This window comes from Molothrus aeneus, chromosome 30, assembly GCF_037042795.1.
Source record: "Molothrus aeneus isolate 106 chromosome 30, BPBGC_Maene_1.0, whole genome shotgun sequence".
NCBI lineage: Eukaryota > Metazoa > Chordata > Aves > Passeriformes > Icteridae > Molothrus > Molothrus aeneus.
Window position 1 is genome coordinate 792,908 of NC_089675.1, and position 15,855 is coordinate 808,762.

A 15,855-nucleotide genomic window follows, 5' to 3' on the forward strand; every position below is an offset into this window, starting at 1 on the left:
CGCCAGCCCCTCCCAATGCCTGACCACCCTTTCCATGAAGAAATTCCTCCTGAATTTTCACTGCTGTTTTTTTAACTTCCTGAGGTTTTCCTCGCTCTCAGATGGGGTGAAGGCTGCAGCCCCTCACAGGGCAGGAGCTGGATCAAAAGGGAGAGTTAAGAACTCTCAACATCCCAACCTCTCCCGGTGCTCCCCACCAGGATGCTGCCGCTCTCCCTGCCCCAGATGAGCCCCTGGAGCAGCAAACGCTCCGGGTTTATCGCCCCATCAGAGCAGTTGGAAGACAGTTGAGTGTCTCTGGGGTGCTGATAGCAGGGAAGGCTTTGCTCTGGGAGATAAGCTGCCCTCCCTGGGCAGGCCGTTGGTATCTCAGTGTCCTCCAGCCCCTCCAGACACACCCTGGGGCTGGGGGCAGTTAACTGAAGCCCTCGCTATCATCGGGGCTCTGCTCCCTGGAATCGTTTCTCCCGTGCTGATCAAGGCTCTGCAGTGACCTCAGTGCCTCACCCAGCTGTAAACAGGCACTCATGGTTTTGGAGATGGATTCATTCGGGAGAGAAAGGCGCTTCTGGAAGGTATTTGGAAGGTTTTGAAATGCACAACAGCTCCATTTTCTGCTTGAGTGGCTGCCCAGGAGAGAAAAGCATCACCAGCATCCCCTGTCGGGCTTGGGGGAACCAGGAGTGTCTGGAGTGCAGCTATTCCCTGCCAGCTCCAGCCAGAGCTCCCTGTGTCACCCCCAGCAGCAAATCCAGGCCCTGGTGGTCACCCAGCACTCGGGTGTGAGCAAGGCAGAAAGCCCAGGCCACCTTTGTCCAGAGGAACCAGTAGATCCAAGCACCACTACCGGAGTGAGGAAGGACCAGGGTGTGCACAGAGGCTGCACACCCAAAGCATTTGGAAACAAGGAGAGCAAATATTGTGCTGAGGCAAGAATATTGGTTTCACAGTTTCTGCCTGTATTAAATTAAAAATATTTCCTTTTTCATTTTAAATGCTGCCCAGTCCTTCCCTTGGGCCCTGCTCAGCTCAGGAGGATGAACACCCTCCCCAGGCAGCTCTCTAAGGTCCTGCTCTGTGTTCTTCCACGGGAAGCCACTTCTTGCCCAAATATAGATATTTTCATCCAAATAAAGGGGAGGGGGTTTGGAATACTGTTGAAAAAGAATCCAGCTGCGAGGAAGAAATCTAAAAGTGGTGAAAAGCATCGCTGTTTCTCCCAGGCTGGGGAGAGAACGGCGCCGCACGAACCCGGCAGTGCCATCCGTGGGGAGCCTCTGCCATCTGCTGGCACCGAGTCCTGCAGCAACGCCTGTGCTCGGCCGAGGCTGTCAGCAACTGACAGGAGGGGAAAATGGCCATTTTTGAAAGGTCCTAAGCCCTTTTTTGAGAGAAGCATTACCTGTTTTGGTCTCATCAAAAATATTGAGGTCATAGGAAGGTTTATGTTGGGAGGGACCTAAAAAATCGTCCGGCTCCACGTCCCTGCCATGGTCCCACCAGAGCAGGGTCCTTCCAGCCCCATCCAGCCTGGCCTTGGACACTTCCAGGGATCCAGGGACAGCCACAGCTGCTCTGGGCACCCGTGCCAGGCCTTCACACCTTGATAGCAAAGGATTGTTTCCCCAAGTTTCCAGGCAGGGGGAGACCTCAGGTTTTCAGCCAGGGATTTGTACAAAGCCATGAGTTAAACACCTCTGTGAAAGAATTAAAGGGTAAAGGCTTTAAAGGTTTAAAGTCTGCTGTTACCACCACCTTTCCCCGGAGAGATTGGTACTCCCGTGGGAGCAGCACAGCCAGTGGGAGCTGAAAGGGGGCAATAGGAACTGTGACAAACAGAAAACCCCTGTTTGTCACCTGTGCTCTTACTCACAGCAGCCTCACCTGGATCTGAGCGCCAGAAAGGAAGTTAGAGACAATTTACAGATGCTCAGCCAGGACTCAGACTGACTCAGGGAAATTCTGCAGCCACACCTCAAAGTGTTTTTGGTTCTGGCCTTGGCTACTCAGATGGAGCTTTTTGAAGCTTCCCAAGGCTGCAGGCACTCTCTGCAGAGCAGCTTTTCCAGGTTCTGTCTTTCCTGCCCCACAGTGCAGCTCACCCTGGTGGTTCACAGCCCCTTCCTTGTGGCCCAGAATCAGCTGAGGGAACTTTATAACAAACAGGTGCTTTTCTGGACAAATAAACCAGGATTTCCTTTCAACCAGTTCAGAATTCGATCCGTGTTTTTTGATGTAACAGAATGTTTTGAAGCCAAGGACTGTTTTCAAACCACCAACAAAAATATTTGTATTATTTTTTCCTCTGCATCTCATTGCAGCTCTTTTGCTTTTCCTTCCCACCATTTATCTTTCACAACACCAAGCCTTGCCTGTACTTCCTATTTGGCTGCTGGTTGGTAGTTTTCTCATTTGCTGTTATTTTTGACTTCCATCCAACCTTTGTATGATATTAATAGCTGTTGCAAAGAACTGTAATCATCCTCAAACCAGCCCTAATATTAGCAGAAATAGCCAAGAACTGTTGTCAAGGCCTGAGGGATTGGAGCAGAGAATTTTCTCCTCCATCCTGCCAGTTCCGCCCCAGCCCAGGGAGACAAAACATCTGCTCAGCACCCAACTCACAGAGCCCCATCCTGGCCACCCCAGGCAAGAGAGAAGCAGCTTGGTCAAGCTCAGATGCACAAAAAGATGCTGAAAGAAGATGCTGATGTGAAGATTCAAGAATTAGATGTTACCCGTTGTCTAATTAATGCTTCTGCCTAATCAAGGTAGAGCAACCACTCATTGTTCATCCAGCAGTGCTAACACTAATAGCCAAATTACTCATTTTCTATTAAAGGTTGTCAGCAACAGAAAAAAATAAACAGAGGATAAAAGCATCTACCCTGCTCCTCCAGCAGTAAATTCTCCTCCTTCCCTTGCGCTGCTGCAGTGACTCATCAGCATCCTGAGGGGGAAATAGTGATGGGTTTTTTTCTTCTTTGCTGGGAGGAATGTGATTCTAAGGCTGGTGGTTTCTTCCTTCTCTCTTTAGAGTTTACTTGAGGCTACTTTTTAAAATGCATTTTCTTCTATTCTCTCCACTGGAATCTTTCTTCGCAGGGCTGCAATCCCCCGTTACACCCAGACACACCACGTGTCCTGCATTTTACCTGTGTTTTTTCTGTCACTTCCACTGGTTTCTGTCACGTGCCAAAAGCTCAGTGGTTACCAGTGGCTGCCTGGTGAGTTGCTGATAGCCCTGGGGCCATCTCCAGCTCAGCATCCTGTGCTCTCTCAGCACTTCCTGCTCCTTAGGGAAGGATTTTTGGGGATTTTCCCCAGGTGCACTGCTGTACCTCACACCAAACATGCAAATGCAATTCTCATCCCCTTTTTTTTTGGGCAGTTTCTGTGACAGGCAGATGAGAAACTCCAGCAAAACTGAGAGGGCAGATCCAGACAAGGCCTGGGGATTAAGTTCTGCAGAGTCACAAGGAGCCTTTGGCTCATCACTGATGATGCCAACGTGATGCCATGCTCCCATTCTGATGGATCCTCCATCACCTTACACCAGGTTCTTCCTAAAAGTTGTAACACTCAAGTCCTTTTCAGCAGGGAGGTCTCCAGGGAGGAGTCCAGACCCTGCTGCTCTGACCATAGTGTTCCCTTGCTTGTCTATCCAGACCCCAGTAGCATTTTATGAAGGGAAGGTGATAACTTTCAGATAGGAAGAGAATCCTTTCATTTTTGGTTTAAGCTCTTCCTGTTTCGTTTCATCCTCAGCAGGTGGTTTCATCTGACTCCACCCAGGAGAGAGCTTTCTTATTTAAGGCTCAGTCTCCAGGTTACAGACTATTGTGCTCAGGATCTGCTGCTGGGTGGAAGAGCCAAGCCATCATCCCTCAACGGTGACACGATGGCCGCAGGAAAACCGAGGTGAGTGCACAGCATCCCCTTTTTGTCACAGCTCCCACAGCCTGAGGGGGGACAAGGCTGGAAAGGGCCTCTCAAAGTCACCTTGTCCAAGGTGCTGCATCCAGACAGCTTTGGAGTCTCTCTGAGGGTAGAGACTGCACAACCTGTGCAGGAAAGATGCGCAAGGCCTTTCTTCTTCTCACAGTTAAATTTCCTGATGTCCAGATGGAGCTTCCTGGGCTTGTTTGTGCACTGGGCACCACTAAAAAAGCCTGGCACTGCTTTGCACCCTCCCTTTAGGTATTTCTACAGTTCTAAGATCCTTCTGAGCCTTCTCTCCTCTGAGCTGAACAGTCTCAGCTCTCTCAGCCTTTCCTCATGGAAGAGACACTCCAGTCTAACATCTTCCTTACCTTGCTGGGCTATTTTTTGAGCAATTTCTTCACCTTTCAGCTGAAGACAAAATCCCTGCTTCCTCCTCACAGAAGGTGAAACGAGAGAAACCAGTCTTTCAACTTGTGGGTGGGGCTGGCTCTACTCTCCCTTTCTTCAGCCCATCCAAGGGCCTTTGCCTTAGGCGAGAGAGCAACCCTGGCTCCAGGCACTGGTGACTCCATTCCTGGCTTGCTGTTCTTTAACGGGAAGGCTCACAGAGAGCTCCCTGAACAATGGGCTGATTGGAACATGGATTTGCAGGTTCTTTAGTAGCCTGAGTGCAAGGGGTGTGTTGAGCAACTGGAGAGAGTCTCCTCCTCCACCTCCCCTCCTCTTTTCTCCCTCTGTGTGAGCACACCCTTTAATAACTCATCACTTCCTCTTTATAGCAAGGAGCAGCTGAAGGAGAAGCTGGATACCCTTCAGTGCCACTTCACCTGGAAGATGGATGTCGACTCTTTCAGTCTTTGGCATCTCCTGCAGAAGCTGGATGTTGAGATCAAGCACACAGCCCACCAGAACCAGGTGGGCCTCCTGGGGCTCCAGGCCTACCTGCACCAGCTGAACAACCAGAGTAAGGAAGCTCTGCAGAGCCTCGTAGCTGCTGAGCAGCACAACGAGGAGAAGCATCTACCAGCATCGACTGCTGGCTCTTTGATCATCTACGGGAATTATGCTTGGATCCACTTCCTTCAGGGCTCCTACCAGGAAGCTGAAATCTACCAGGAACGAGCCAAGAAGCTCTGCCCAACTCCTTGGGACGTGCGGCTGATCCCGCACATCCAGGCCCTCAAAGGCTGGTCCCTCCTGGCTATCAGAGCCCGAAATGGGGGACGGGCAAGGGAGTGCTTCAACACGGCCTTGATGCTTGAACCAGAGAACAGCTCCTTCCGTACTGGGCTTGCAATGGCTCTTTATTCCTCCTGGAATTTCTCATGGCAACCTGATATTGAAAAAGAAGCCAGAATCCAGTTGGAAAGAATTGTCAAGGAGCAGCCAGAAAACTACAGAGCCAAAATATATTTGGCCAGGCTACTTGAAAGAGTAGAAAAGGAAAAGTCAATTGGCTTAGCTAAAGAATGTGTAGAGAAAAGCCCTGACCCCGAGGTCCTCAAACTATCAGCTTTGTTCTGGATGCCACTGTCAACAGAGGAAGCATTGCGGGTCATCCAGCAAGCCCGGCAGCAGGACCCAGGTTACCACCTTCTCTACCAGGCCTTGGCCAACTGCTACAAGCAACGCTGGCTTAAAGCAAATCAGAAAGACGGGGATAAGATACGGTGTAAAGCCATCAAGGACCTCCAGCAAATTGTTCAGGAACATCAAGACCTTGACCTTACACTTGTCAAGCTGCAGTTGGCAGAGTTCATCGGTGTAAAAAAGCCAGCACAGGAAGAAAAGATCTACGAGGAGCTGCAGAGGAAAATCAACACCCTGAGCCTCAGATGCCGTCAAGCGCTGAATCTCTTCTGGGGAGATTTCTTCCTCTACCGGGAGAAATGCAAGGCTGAGGCAAAGGCCAAGTTCATGGAATGCTACAAAATCCCTGTGCAGACAGACCAGAGGAGGGAATGTGGCTACAGGCTGTTGAAGATAGCTGAGACCTACCAGCACGACGGTGACGCCGATGCTGCCAATGACATCCACCGCTTCCTCCAAGAGGCCGACAAGCACCTGCCCAGGGAACCTGCGGTGCTTGGTTTAGATGATGAGGATCACCCCATCCCACAGAGAATTTGGCATGACTTCTCCCAAGGCTAGAAGGGCAAAAGGACTGCCTGGCTCTGCATAGCAGGCCCGTCCCTCACATGGACATGGTGGCTCTAGAAGCTCCTCACACCATCCCATTGCTCAGCCGTCAAATCCAGGCCCACCCATGAGTAACCAAGTGCCCAAACCTTCCACACGCTGCTGTGTGCTGCTGCTTCCAGAGGGAATGAAAACAAGAGAGAATTTGTCTTAGAGGGTGTGAGCACAATCTTCTGCAGGTGTGGACCTGCATCTCTCCCTTGGAGCTTCCACTGATCAGAACCAAATGCTGATTAGGGCAATGCGAGAAATCAACTCATTAATTATAAGAATTCTACTATTTGCAACAAACCAGGAGGTGGATTCCTCCACAAGATCAGTGAGGAGCTATGATGAGGGTGAAGTCCTTCTGTACAGGACACAGATGCTCACTGGCCCGTCCAAATGCATTAAATGCTGATGATTTTATCTGCATTAATCCTCAGAAGCACACACATGCCTGCCCCTGCCTGGACATAAACCAGGAGCTTTTTTGTACTGGTCCCCACCACGAATGACATTTTCATCCCTGTTTCTGGAGCTAAACTGAGTTTTTTAAAAATCTTTGATTAATAAATATTTCTCTGCATGATTTCTCCTTCCTGGTGTCTTCTTGCAGCCTGAAGCATCCAGAGCATGGAACACCAAAGATCCACCCTCTCCCCACTGTCCTCCCTCTCCATCCCCGAGGCCCTTCCCACTTGGAATTTGTGCCCTTACCTGCAGGCACAGGTGGGCACCCCCATGCCTCCCGTGCCCAAGCGCTGCCAGGGTCACCTTAGTGCCCAGCAGTACCTGAGTGGGGGTGGCTTCCTCAATGTCCCCAAAGCTGTCCCCACAGAGCAGTGCCACAGGGACCAGATGTCCCTCAGGAGGTCCCACCAACAGTGACCGTGTTTCTGCTCCAGAGAGGAGCAGGCAAGGACCCAGTCTGGGAAAAGATGCTCCAGGAAAGGACCAAGTGTGCCCAGAACCAGAATCAGGGTAAGGAGAACACACCTTAGTGCCCCTGTCCTGCACACCTGGTGTGTCTGAGAACCCAGGGCCAGAAACACCCCCTTGCTCGGGGGCCCCAGCAGTGGCTCAGCACCAGTGTGCAAACACTTCACCCCCAGGCCTCACAATCAAGGGAGAGAGAAACATCCCAGGCCAGCACACCTTCCCTGGGCTATTTCACCTCCCAACACAACAGTGGGGACCAAACCTGTCATCCTCCTTTGTCCCCTGGACCCAGGAGCCACAGCCCAGGGCAGGATCCTGCCCCCAGCAGCAAAGTTGGCTGGGATCAGTCCTTGGGGCAGAGAGCAGCCCCTCAGCCTCCAGTGAGGCCACACATGCCTGGTGAAAATACACAAGTTAAAATCATGAGCCAGAGAACACAAATCTGCGGGTCGTGTAAAACATCAGGATTTACTTAACTGCACAGCCAGGACAGTTTTCCAAAGGTCAATAAAAACAGCCACTTGATAAACTCGTGTGTGTTGCACAGGTGTCTTCACAGAGCACTGGGCAAGGTCCCAGATTCTGACCTGGGAAAGCAAAATGCCCACCCCCACTGAACCACCCTCCCTCCCCTCACCAGCAAGAGCAGCACTAATTCCTTTGGGCTGCCCAGGAATCCTTTGGCTTTGCATCTACACCCTCCTCTATGGAATTCACCCCTGCAAACACAGTACCAGGAAATAAATGCTCCTTTAGAGCAGCCACAGTCCCTTGGGCAGTTCACTGAAGAGAGGCTTCTGCCCACCAGCCCAGTCCAACACTGCCATCCTCAGGATTCCAGCTGCACCACCAGCCAGGTGGGACTGACTGTGCCATGAAATCCTGGATTCTGACAAAGTTCAGACACTGCTGTGCCAAGAACATCCTACAGAGTCCTAATGACCCCAACCAACTGACCCTCATTTTGTGACTGCTCTACTTCACACAGGGAGAAAAACAGATGTTAGTGAAAATGCCAATTCTCTAGAGTTTTTTTTAATGATTAGCACTGAACAAATCCTGCTTGTTACTGTCTTCACCAATACTACATTCAGCACAGCATTAGATAATAAAAATAAATTGCACTATAAAATCCCATTAAAAGTCTCAGTTAAGCTGAAAGATAAAAGGCAAAACATTATTTCATACAAGCTGCCAGGGGCCACAGAGACAATCTGTATTTCTTCTACTTGTGAGCATTGGTGTGCAAATGCCAGGACAAGACCAACTCCCAGGTCTTCATTTCAGCATAGGAGAGGCAAAGAAGTTACCCTGATGCCCAAACTGGGTTGTTGACTTGCTTTTGCTCCCAAATCTAATTCAAGAGAAACACAAGAATATCAGTTTGGAATTCTGAACACAGAGGTTCAACACTCTCCCTTTTTCAGGGAACATCCACCCAGATTTCACCCACCTCCCAATGCTCCTCTCCCTACCATGAGAGGATGTTTGTTACCCAAACCTGCTGCTCCCACAGCACAGATTAAGGGAGGGCTCACTGAGTACTAAGTGCAGGCTGCCCCCAAAGTCTCAGTTCTCCCTGAGCACCCAAAATCACCTGCAGTCATCCCAAACATGGCATGACAGCACCCCCTGGCACTCACTTGGGCGTGGTCTTGCTGAAGGTGGAGCGGACCCTCTGGGACAGGGAGCTGGACGAGGGTGTCTTGGAGAGCTGGTGCTCTGGGGTGGTGAGAGGTCCCAGGATGCTCACTGCCAAAAGAGAGCAGCACAGTGTGGGGACAGCTGAAGTTTTCTTTGCCATGCAGGGAACATCAGGCATTCCCTGGCATCTGTGAAAAGCACTAGACAAATCTGGCATTTCCTGGCACACTTTGCTTTTCCCTCTGCCTCCATGAAGTGAGAAGTGGCTGGCTCTGAGAGCTTTGCAGGCTGTGTGGATCGAGGGTTGCTGTTTTTAGTAACAGAGCAGAAGGCAGGGTTACCTTGGACCTCAGGTGTCCGTGGAGTGGAATAGGCGTTGGTGTTCTCAATCACGTGTGCTGGGTCAATGTTCTCCTGCTCCACCATCATCAGCTGGCTCCAGTAGTCCATGGGCAGCAGCAGGAGCCGCTCCACCACCTACAGAGACACCTGTGAGTCACTGATCACAGAGTCATGGAATGGTTTGGGTTGGAAGAGAGACAATCCCCACGTTTGTCCTACCTTGGGCTGACGCTTGGTGTCTTGCAGCAGAGTCATGGGGTCAGGATCTGGTACTGCGTGGGCGACTATGGTGGGGCCAAAGACTTTGGCCAAATTGGAGATGTCCATTTTAGTGTCTGGGCTCTGAGCCACCCTGCATTAAAAGAAACATGGAAAGAATGTAGTTTCCCTCATTCACTTGTAATTCAAGTCCCCTGTCCCACACACACTTGGCCTCCAAGTGAGCAGGTTTGTTCCAGAATGAAGACTTCATGCTCACGAGCAGTAACCAGACCCAATTAGAAAAGGCACCACTGGGGCAACCTTTCCCTTCCAAATCACAGAATGGCTTGGGTTGGGAGGGACCTTTGAGATCACCTAGTTCCAACCCCCCGTCCATCAGAATGTACCTCTGCAGGTGGACCATGAGGAAAGCCAAGGTGTCCCTGTTGGCCTGAGGAAGTTCTCCAACTGCTTGGTACATAGCAGCAATGCTGTTATCCTCATCTGGGATTTCTAGCAGGAAAAAAATAATATTTAGACCTAAGAAAGTGCTCCCAGAAGCTGCAACATTCCCCTCACAGCCACAGCTACCCTGAGAAATAAAGAAGCTAGAAACTTCTCAAGGTGTGCTAATAATCTTGTATCCTGCCCAACTAGAACTCGGGCACAAGGGCTCCACAGAGCACCACAGGCTGCTGGTTCACTTGACAGCAAAAACCACCACCACGGAGCCTCAGGAAAGAGCTGGAGATGTCACACAGCAGCTCCTCACCTGCAGCTTCCATGAAAGTCTTGTTTAACCGGAAAGTGAGCAGGGGCTCTTTCAGGCTGCGCAGGAAGTCCTTGAGAAGGCCGCAGATGGCGTGGATATCGTCCACCTTACTGAGCAAAGGAATGTTCTTTGCTCTGAGAAACTTCTCCTTCAGCTCCCTCACAGTCTTGTCACAGCCAGAGATGCGGTAAATGCCGGTCTGTTGGCACAAAGCTTGGCTCAGAGGAGGAGGTCAATTGGCTTTCTTCCATCCCCACCTTCTCCCCACACCTGAGTCACCCGTGCACACCATAAATAAGGGATATTTGGGTTAACAATTTGCTTCTCTAACACCACAACCCATTTCATTGGCACTGTTTCACACCTCATTTTCTTCTTACCTCATGCAGCCCTCGTTGCTCAATCTCATTAACACAGTGCACGATGATGGAAGGGATCATTGGAGGAGTAGAAGGGACAAAATCCATCAAGGTGCCCTAAAAGGCAGAAAGGAAAGGAAAAAAAAAAGATGGATTCAGTCACCAAGACATGGAAAATACTCTCTCAGGAATTCACAGCAAGATCTATGGTCGGAAAACAAGAATTGTTGCTCTTCTCAGGACTGATGAAGAAACATCGCATCCATCAGCACAACACTGCATCGCCTGCCCAGAGCTGCCACCTTCCCCACTCAACGCCCTCCTACCATCACACCCCGACACCCCCTCCCTGCTTGTGCAATGATGCATTAGCGAGCTCATTTGCATGTCATTATGCAGCTCTGAGCAACAGGAGCTCTGCTGGGGAAGGCAGCTTTGGAGCTGGGCAAGCGCCAAGGCAGGGTGGTCCCTGTGGTGGCAGCCCCAGCGCCGGGCACTGACCCACCTCCCCGATGCGCACCGGCGTGCCCGTCAGCGTGGGGATGCAGGGCAGGGGGCAGCGCTCCCGGCACTCGGGGTGAGCCACCACCCGGCAGTCCCTGCACTTCAGGGAGATCTTCCCAAACTTGACTCTCTTTCCACACGGGACACACGATTCTGGCTTGATAACCTGGTGATCCAGAGCACACAGATGGGAGAGATTAGTGCAGTGTAGTAACTCAGCGGGAATTAAACTGGGTAACAGGTCTCTGATCCATGCAGGTAACTGGTACAGGTCATATTGACCTGAGACTAATCATGGAATAGCCTGAATTGGAAGAGAGCCACAGAGATCATCAGTGCAGCTCCTGGCCTTGCACAGACACCCCAACAACCCCACCCTGTGCATCCCTGGGAGCATTGTCCTAACTCTTCTGGAGCTCTGGCAGCCATGCCCATCCCCTGTCCCCCCTCTGGGAGAAGAACCTTTTCCTATTATCCAGCCTAAACCTCCCTTGACACAGCTTCTTATCACACAGATTCCAAGATGGAAGGAGATGCTTTTCCATCTCCTCCTGCCTTAGACCCACCGTCTTTGAAACAAAGTCGTGCAGCCTCACTCCCCCGTTGTGCTGCGGGGTGCTGGAGCCATTGGTGTCCTGCTTGGACTCCAGCTGCTTACTGCCTATGCTGGACTCACTGTTCCAGGGCTGCAAAGGACCTGGAGGACACAAGAGGAAGAGGCTGGAATCACCCTCTGCCCCCAAAAGCATGGGCATCATAAATTAGAAGCAGCTCCCAGGTCCTGGAAGGAATAAGGGACATTTCAGGACAAGCTGTGTAGCTGTGTCAGGACAGACAGGGATGTTACACCCACCGCTCTTCCTGCGGCTCCTCCGAGGGTAAGGCACAGTCTGGATGGTAGAAATGGCTTCAATTGGGCCACCATCGTTGGGGACCATCACAGTGGTCTTTGCTACTATGGATTCATTAGCCTGGAATGACAGATACATCAGTGGCAGGAGTGCTGACAGAACACGGGAGTTCCAGCAGCCCTGGAAACAGGCAGGAACTGTGGCCAGGTGTACACAAACCCAGCTGTGACCACCATACCTGGTCTGCTGTGTTGCTAATGGATCTGGATTTCTTCTGAGGAGCTGGGGGGCCTTCAGCAAACTGCCTGGAAGAGCGCTGAAAGAGAGCACATTCCTGTGTCAAAGCAGGAATGCTGCTCACTTGGCATTCCACTGGCCCAGGATGACTAGGACTGAACACTTCACACATCTGTGGTGTGTGCAGACAAGTCCTTCAAGGGTAACTCTGTTGTGTGGCAACCTTGGAGGTCCCAGGAAGAATTAGGGAACCTCTTTCAAATTTTCCTAGCCAGCTTTATAATTTACATCAGAAAGAAAGAAACCCAACCTAAGAAAGGAGGGCAAAAAAGCCCCAACAAACCCACGAACTACACACACAAAAACCATCAACTAAGCAGGTCCCAGACTCTTCCCAGCTCCACTAGGGTGATGGTTTCAGGCTCTTTCCCACCTGTATCTTATGCTTTAATCTGCAGAACGAGCACAAGCTCCTTAACAAAATAGAAAAATGTTAACTTCCATTTTCCCCTAATCTGGGAGCTGCAATAATCTCCAAGTGTTTTCTTGCAAACCCCAGACTGTAAAAACCCAGGATATCCAGAAGTCCACTCGTTTTCAGTACACAAACAATGACATCAGCCCTAAATTTCAATCTAAACCCCCACAGCAGCAGCACAGCCATTCGAGGTCTGACTGTGTTTAGTGGCTCAGAGGTCACGACAGGTGGCTGTGAGGTGACAGATGGTGGCATTGTGGCAGCCAGGGGGAACAAAGGAAACTATGTGACGGGAACAATTGAACAATACCCGCTTCTCTCTCCTCTTCAGCCTGACAGCTTTCACCACCGAGGAATCCCAGTCCTGGGGGAAGGACACAGCGCTGGTTAATGGTAAATAGCACACAGCCCCTGGCCAGGGCTTTCATCAAATTTTAGCCAACAGCACACTCGGGAAATGCAAATCAGCTCAGCCAGGTTAATATCCCAGTAATCCAAACACAAAGGGTCTCTGGAGATCAACCCCCTCCCCTCGGGCTTTACAGGGGAGGAGAACTTCAGAAACGGAGTTACATTACCAGTGAGTCATCACTCTTGTCAAAGCTGATGTCTGACAGAATTGAGCCAGATTCATCTATTGTAGACAGCCTAAAAAACAAAAATTAGAAGGAGCTTGTATCAGTTTGGCTTTCAGTCAGTCACGGTTCCAGAACAATCCCACTGACTCAGAAGAGCCGTATTTCAAAGTGGAACAAAAAGGGGAACTGTTGACATGGGTGAGGAATGTGTCACAGGGGCCGACAGCTGGATGGATGCCTGACACCTCAGATAAAATGCTGCTTCCCTACCTTTTGTTGCCTGCACTTCCCACAGAAGGCTGTGGCCTGTTCAGGAAGGCCAGGACAGACTTCTGCTCCTCGCTGAGCTGGATGCTGCCGGAGGCATCACACATGAGCAGCTCCCGAATCAGCTGGATTTGCCGCTCCTGTGAGCACAGATAACATCAGCAGCTGGATACGCTGTGTTTAATTACTGTAAGACCCGACCGAGTGCCTGCGATACCAGAGATAAGCTCTCAGAACTGGTGTCAATGGACTGCTAATGGCTGCAGGCAGGTAATGGCAGCTCAGACAGGTAATGGCAGCTCAGCTCCATCAGCAGCCAGTCTCCTTTCCCAGATCAAAGCAGGAGGCTGCTCCGAGGAGCCGAGCCAATTCCTTGCTTTTTATTTTTCCTTTCCTCCCTGTGAGTGCCAGTCCTTCTTTGCCACTGATCAATGCAGTTTAATCGCCTTGTCTCCACACTCTCGAGAGCTGATGGGTAACACCGGAATTACTCACCAGCTTCTCACAGTCCATTTCAGCTTTTTGCCTCCGTTTGATCTCCACATCCACCTGATTGCGGGCGTGTTTCAGCTTCACGTCCAGGGCACTGCGCTCAGCTTCTGTCTTCATCAGGAGATCTTTGTACCTGCCGAGCTCCTGCTCTAGTTTCTGCCATTTCCTCCGGTTCTCCTCAAAGTTCTTGGCTAACTGAATAAACTCTGGGGAGAGAACACATGAAGCCTTAGCTGGGCAGGCAGAGGAGCAGCTGACAGCAGGTATCTGTTCACACTGAAACCCAGGATTCCTGAGGCTGGAAAAGACCCCACTCCCACCTCATCACCCAGCCCAGAGCACTGAGTGCCACCTCCAGTCATTCCTTGGACCTCTCCAGGGATGGGCACTCCAAACCTCCCTGGGCAGACCAGACCCCTCCAATCCCTGACTGCTCTTTCCAGGAAGAAATTCTTCCTCCTGATGCCCAACCTGAGACATGGAGAACCCAGCCTTTGGGCCAACCCAGCCACACAAGAGATGTCCATGAGCTCTTCCATTTCTCAGACCAAGCCCTTCCTGTCTGCACCAGCCAGAAGAGCTGGAACACAAGACAAAGCCAGTCTGCTACAAGCAGAACGTGGCCCTACACAGAAATTCAGCTGGGACTTGATGTTTCTCCACAAAGGAAAAACCCAGATCACCCTGGTTTTAGCATCTTCAGCAGATTTTCCAGGAACAAAACTCACGGCATTCATTTCCTTCGCTCAGGAGCTCGGCCTGGCGCGTGAGCTGCTCGAACAGACCCCGCAGGTTCACCATGGCAATCTCCATCCTCCTGCCAAAAAGCCACAGCTAAACAAGCAGCCCAGCCCTTCCCTGCCCCCTCCGAGCAGAAACCAGCCCAAAGGGAAGGGAACCAGCCTCAGAGTCTCTGGCTGTAATGCTTTCAGGCGGGTTTGAGAAGCTGCACCAACAAAACTCATGTTTTATGGAAATATATGCATCTACTTTTTCTCATTGGGGATGGAAATCCACAGCCCTGCACAGTTTATGGATCACAGAGCCTTAGAGAGAGGCAGATCTGCCCATCTTAGTGCTTCCACTATCCCCCAGCACAGCACAGAACCCAAGGCAAGATGAGGGATCCCAAGTCCTTCCCTTCCGAAAGGATGCAGAACACAGCCCGTGCCCTGTCTACAAATAACTTGGTACTATGTAGGCCACTAAAAACCTGCAAGTTTTCAGCACTTTGTAAGATAAAAATAGGAGCAACATTCTGGAGAATTTTAATACAGTTTTAAATTTAGCTGCATTTTAACTTACAGCTCCTCCTGCAAATAGCTGTTAAAATTCAAGCAGTCAGCACATTTCTCTCAAACAGCAGCAACAACGGCATAAACAGAGGCAGCGAAGGGGAAAGTCTCCAGCTCAGCAAGACAGAAATGACTTCACGAATGCGAGGGGTGGCTGGGGCAGGCAGGGCAGCCGGGGTTGGGACATGAGCTGGCCTGGGAGAGGTGCCAGCAGGGAACAACCCAGCAGCACAGGCGGCTTTGAGGTACCTGTTCCACAGGTGCAGACCTCACAGGCACACCGATACCTCGGTACTTTCTCTATTAATTGCACTGCGAGGTGTGGAACAGCTCTGCCCTTGTCGTGCGAGCTCACAGCACGGGGCACGCCCAGCTCGGTGCCTCAATTACCAGCACCAGCATCTCCATCCCCGCGCCCACCGAGGCCGGGAGGCCGCCGGGACCTGCCCGGCCCGTGGAGCGCCCTCAGAGCCGGGGGACCGGGGCTCCGACTCCCGGGGTGGAACGGGCCTGGGCGTGTCCGGGGTCCGTTCCCCTCAGCCCTCAAGCCTCCCCTCAGCCCTCAGGGTTCCCCGCAGTCCCCTGAGCCCCCGGTTCCTCCCAGCCCGGCCCCGCACTCACCCGAGCCCCCCGGGCTCCCCTCAGGTTTCCCTCAGGCTCCCTCACCTGGGCCGCGGCTCTGGCCCCAGCGGCGCGCGCGGCCCCAACGGCCCCGCGCTCCGGTTTGAATCCGCGCCTCCAGCCAATCCCCGCGGGCCCCGGCTTCCCGC

At 51.6% G+C, this 15,855-nt stretch overlaps 2 protein-coding genes across 2 annotated transcripts; one reads left to right on the forward strand and one right to left on the reverse strand.

Moving 5' to 3' along the window:
• Positions 1-3,864: 3,864 nt before the first annotated feature.
• Positions 3,865-6,715, forward strand: LOC136567979 (interferon-induced protein with tetratricopeptide repeats 2-like). Its single transcript, XM_066567811.1, has 2 exons — positions 3,865-3,921; positions 4,725-6,715. Exons 1-2 carry the CDS (start codon positions 3,902-3,904, stop codon positions 6,094-6,096), a joined length of 1,392 nt encoding a protein of 463 aa, XP_066423908.1. The 5' UTR covers positions 3,865-3,901; the 3' UTR covers positions 6,097-6,715.
• A 793-nt stretch (positions 6,716-7,508) lies between these two features.
• RACGAP1 (Rac GTPase activating protein 1) lies at positions 7,509-14,603 on the reverse strand. The gene is made up of 16 exons (XM_066567794.1): positions 14,519-14,603; positions 13,794-13,996; positions 13,302-13,438; positions 13,032-13,101; positions 12,764-12,817; positions 11,977-12,054; positions 11,741-11,858; positions 11,454-11,584; positions 10,889-11,053; positions 10,405-10,500; positions 10,025-10,223; positions 9,660-9,765; positions 9,271-9,403; positions 9,051-9,186; positions 8,709-8,817; positions 7,509-8,419 (listed from the first exon to the last, which is right to left on the reverse strand). The coding sequence occupies exons 1-16, from the start codon at positions 14,601-14,603 to the stop codon at positions 8,344-8,346; spliced, it is 1,896 nt and encodes a 631-aa protein (XP_066423891.1). The 3' UTR covers positions 7,509-8,343.
• Positions 14,604-15,855: the final 1,252 nt, after the last annotated feature.

Bases quoted from the DNA above. Each gene is read 5' to 3' on its own strand.
- RACGAP1 (XM_066567794.1), bottom strand. From the start codon at position 14,603: ATGGAGATTGCCATGGTGAACCTGCGGGGTCTGTTCGAGCAGCTCACG. The intron at 12,055-12,763 runs GTATTGTTCAAT...GCTCTCTTTCAG, and splicing joins TGAAGAGGAGAGAGAAGCGG to CGCTCTTCCAGGCAGTTTGC. The intron at 10,224-10,404 runs GTAAGAAGAAAA...TTGTGCCAACAG, and splicing joins AGCAACGAGGGCTGCATGAG to ACCGGCATTTACCGCATCTC.
- LOC136567979 (XM_066567811.1), top strand. From the start codon at position 3,902: ATGGCCGCAGGAAAACCGAG. The intron at 3,922-4,724 runs GTGAGTGCACAG...TCCTCTTTATAG, and splicing joins ATGGCCGCAGGAAAACCGAG to CAAGGAGCAGCTGAAGGAGA.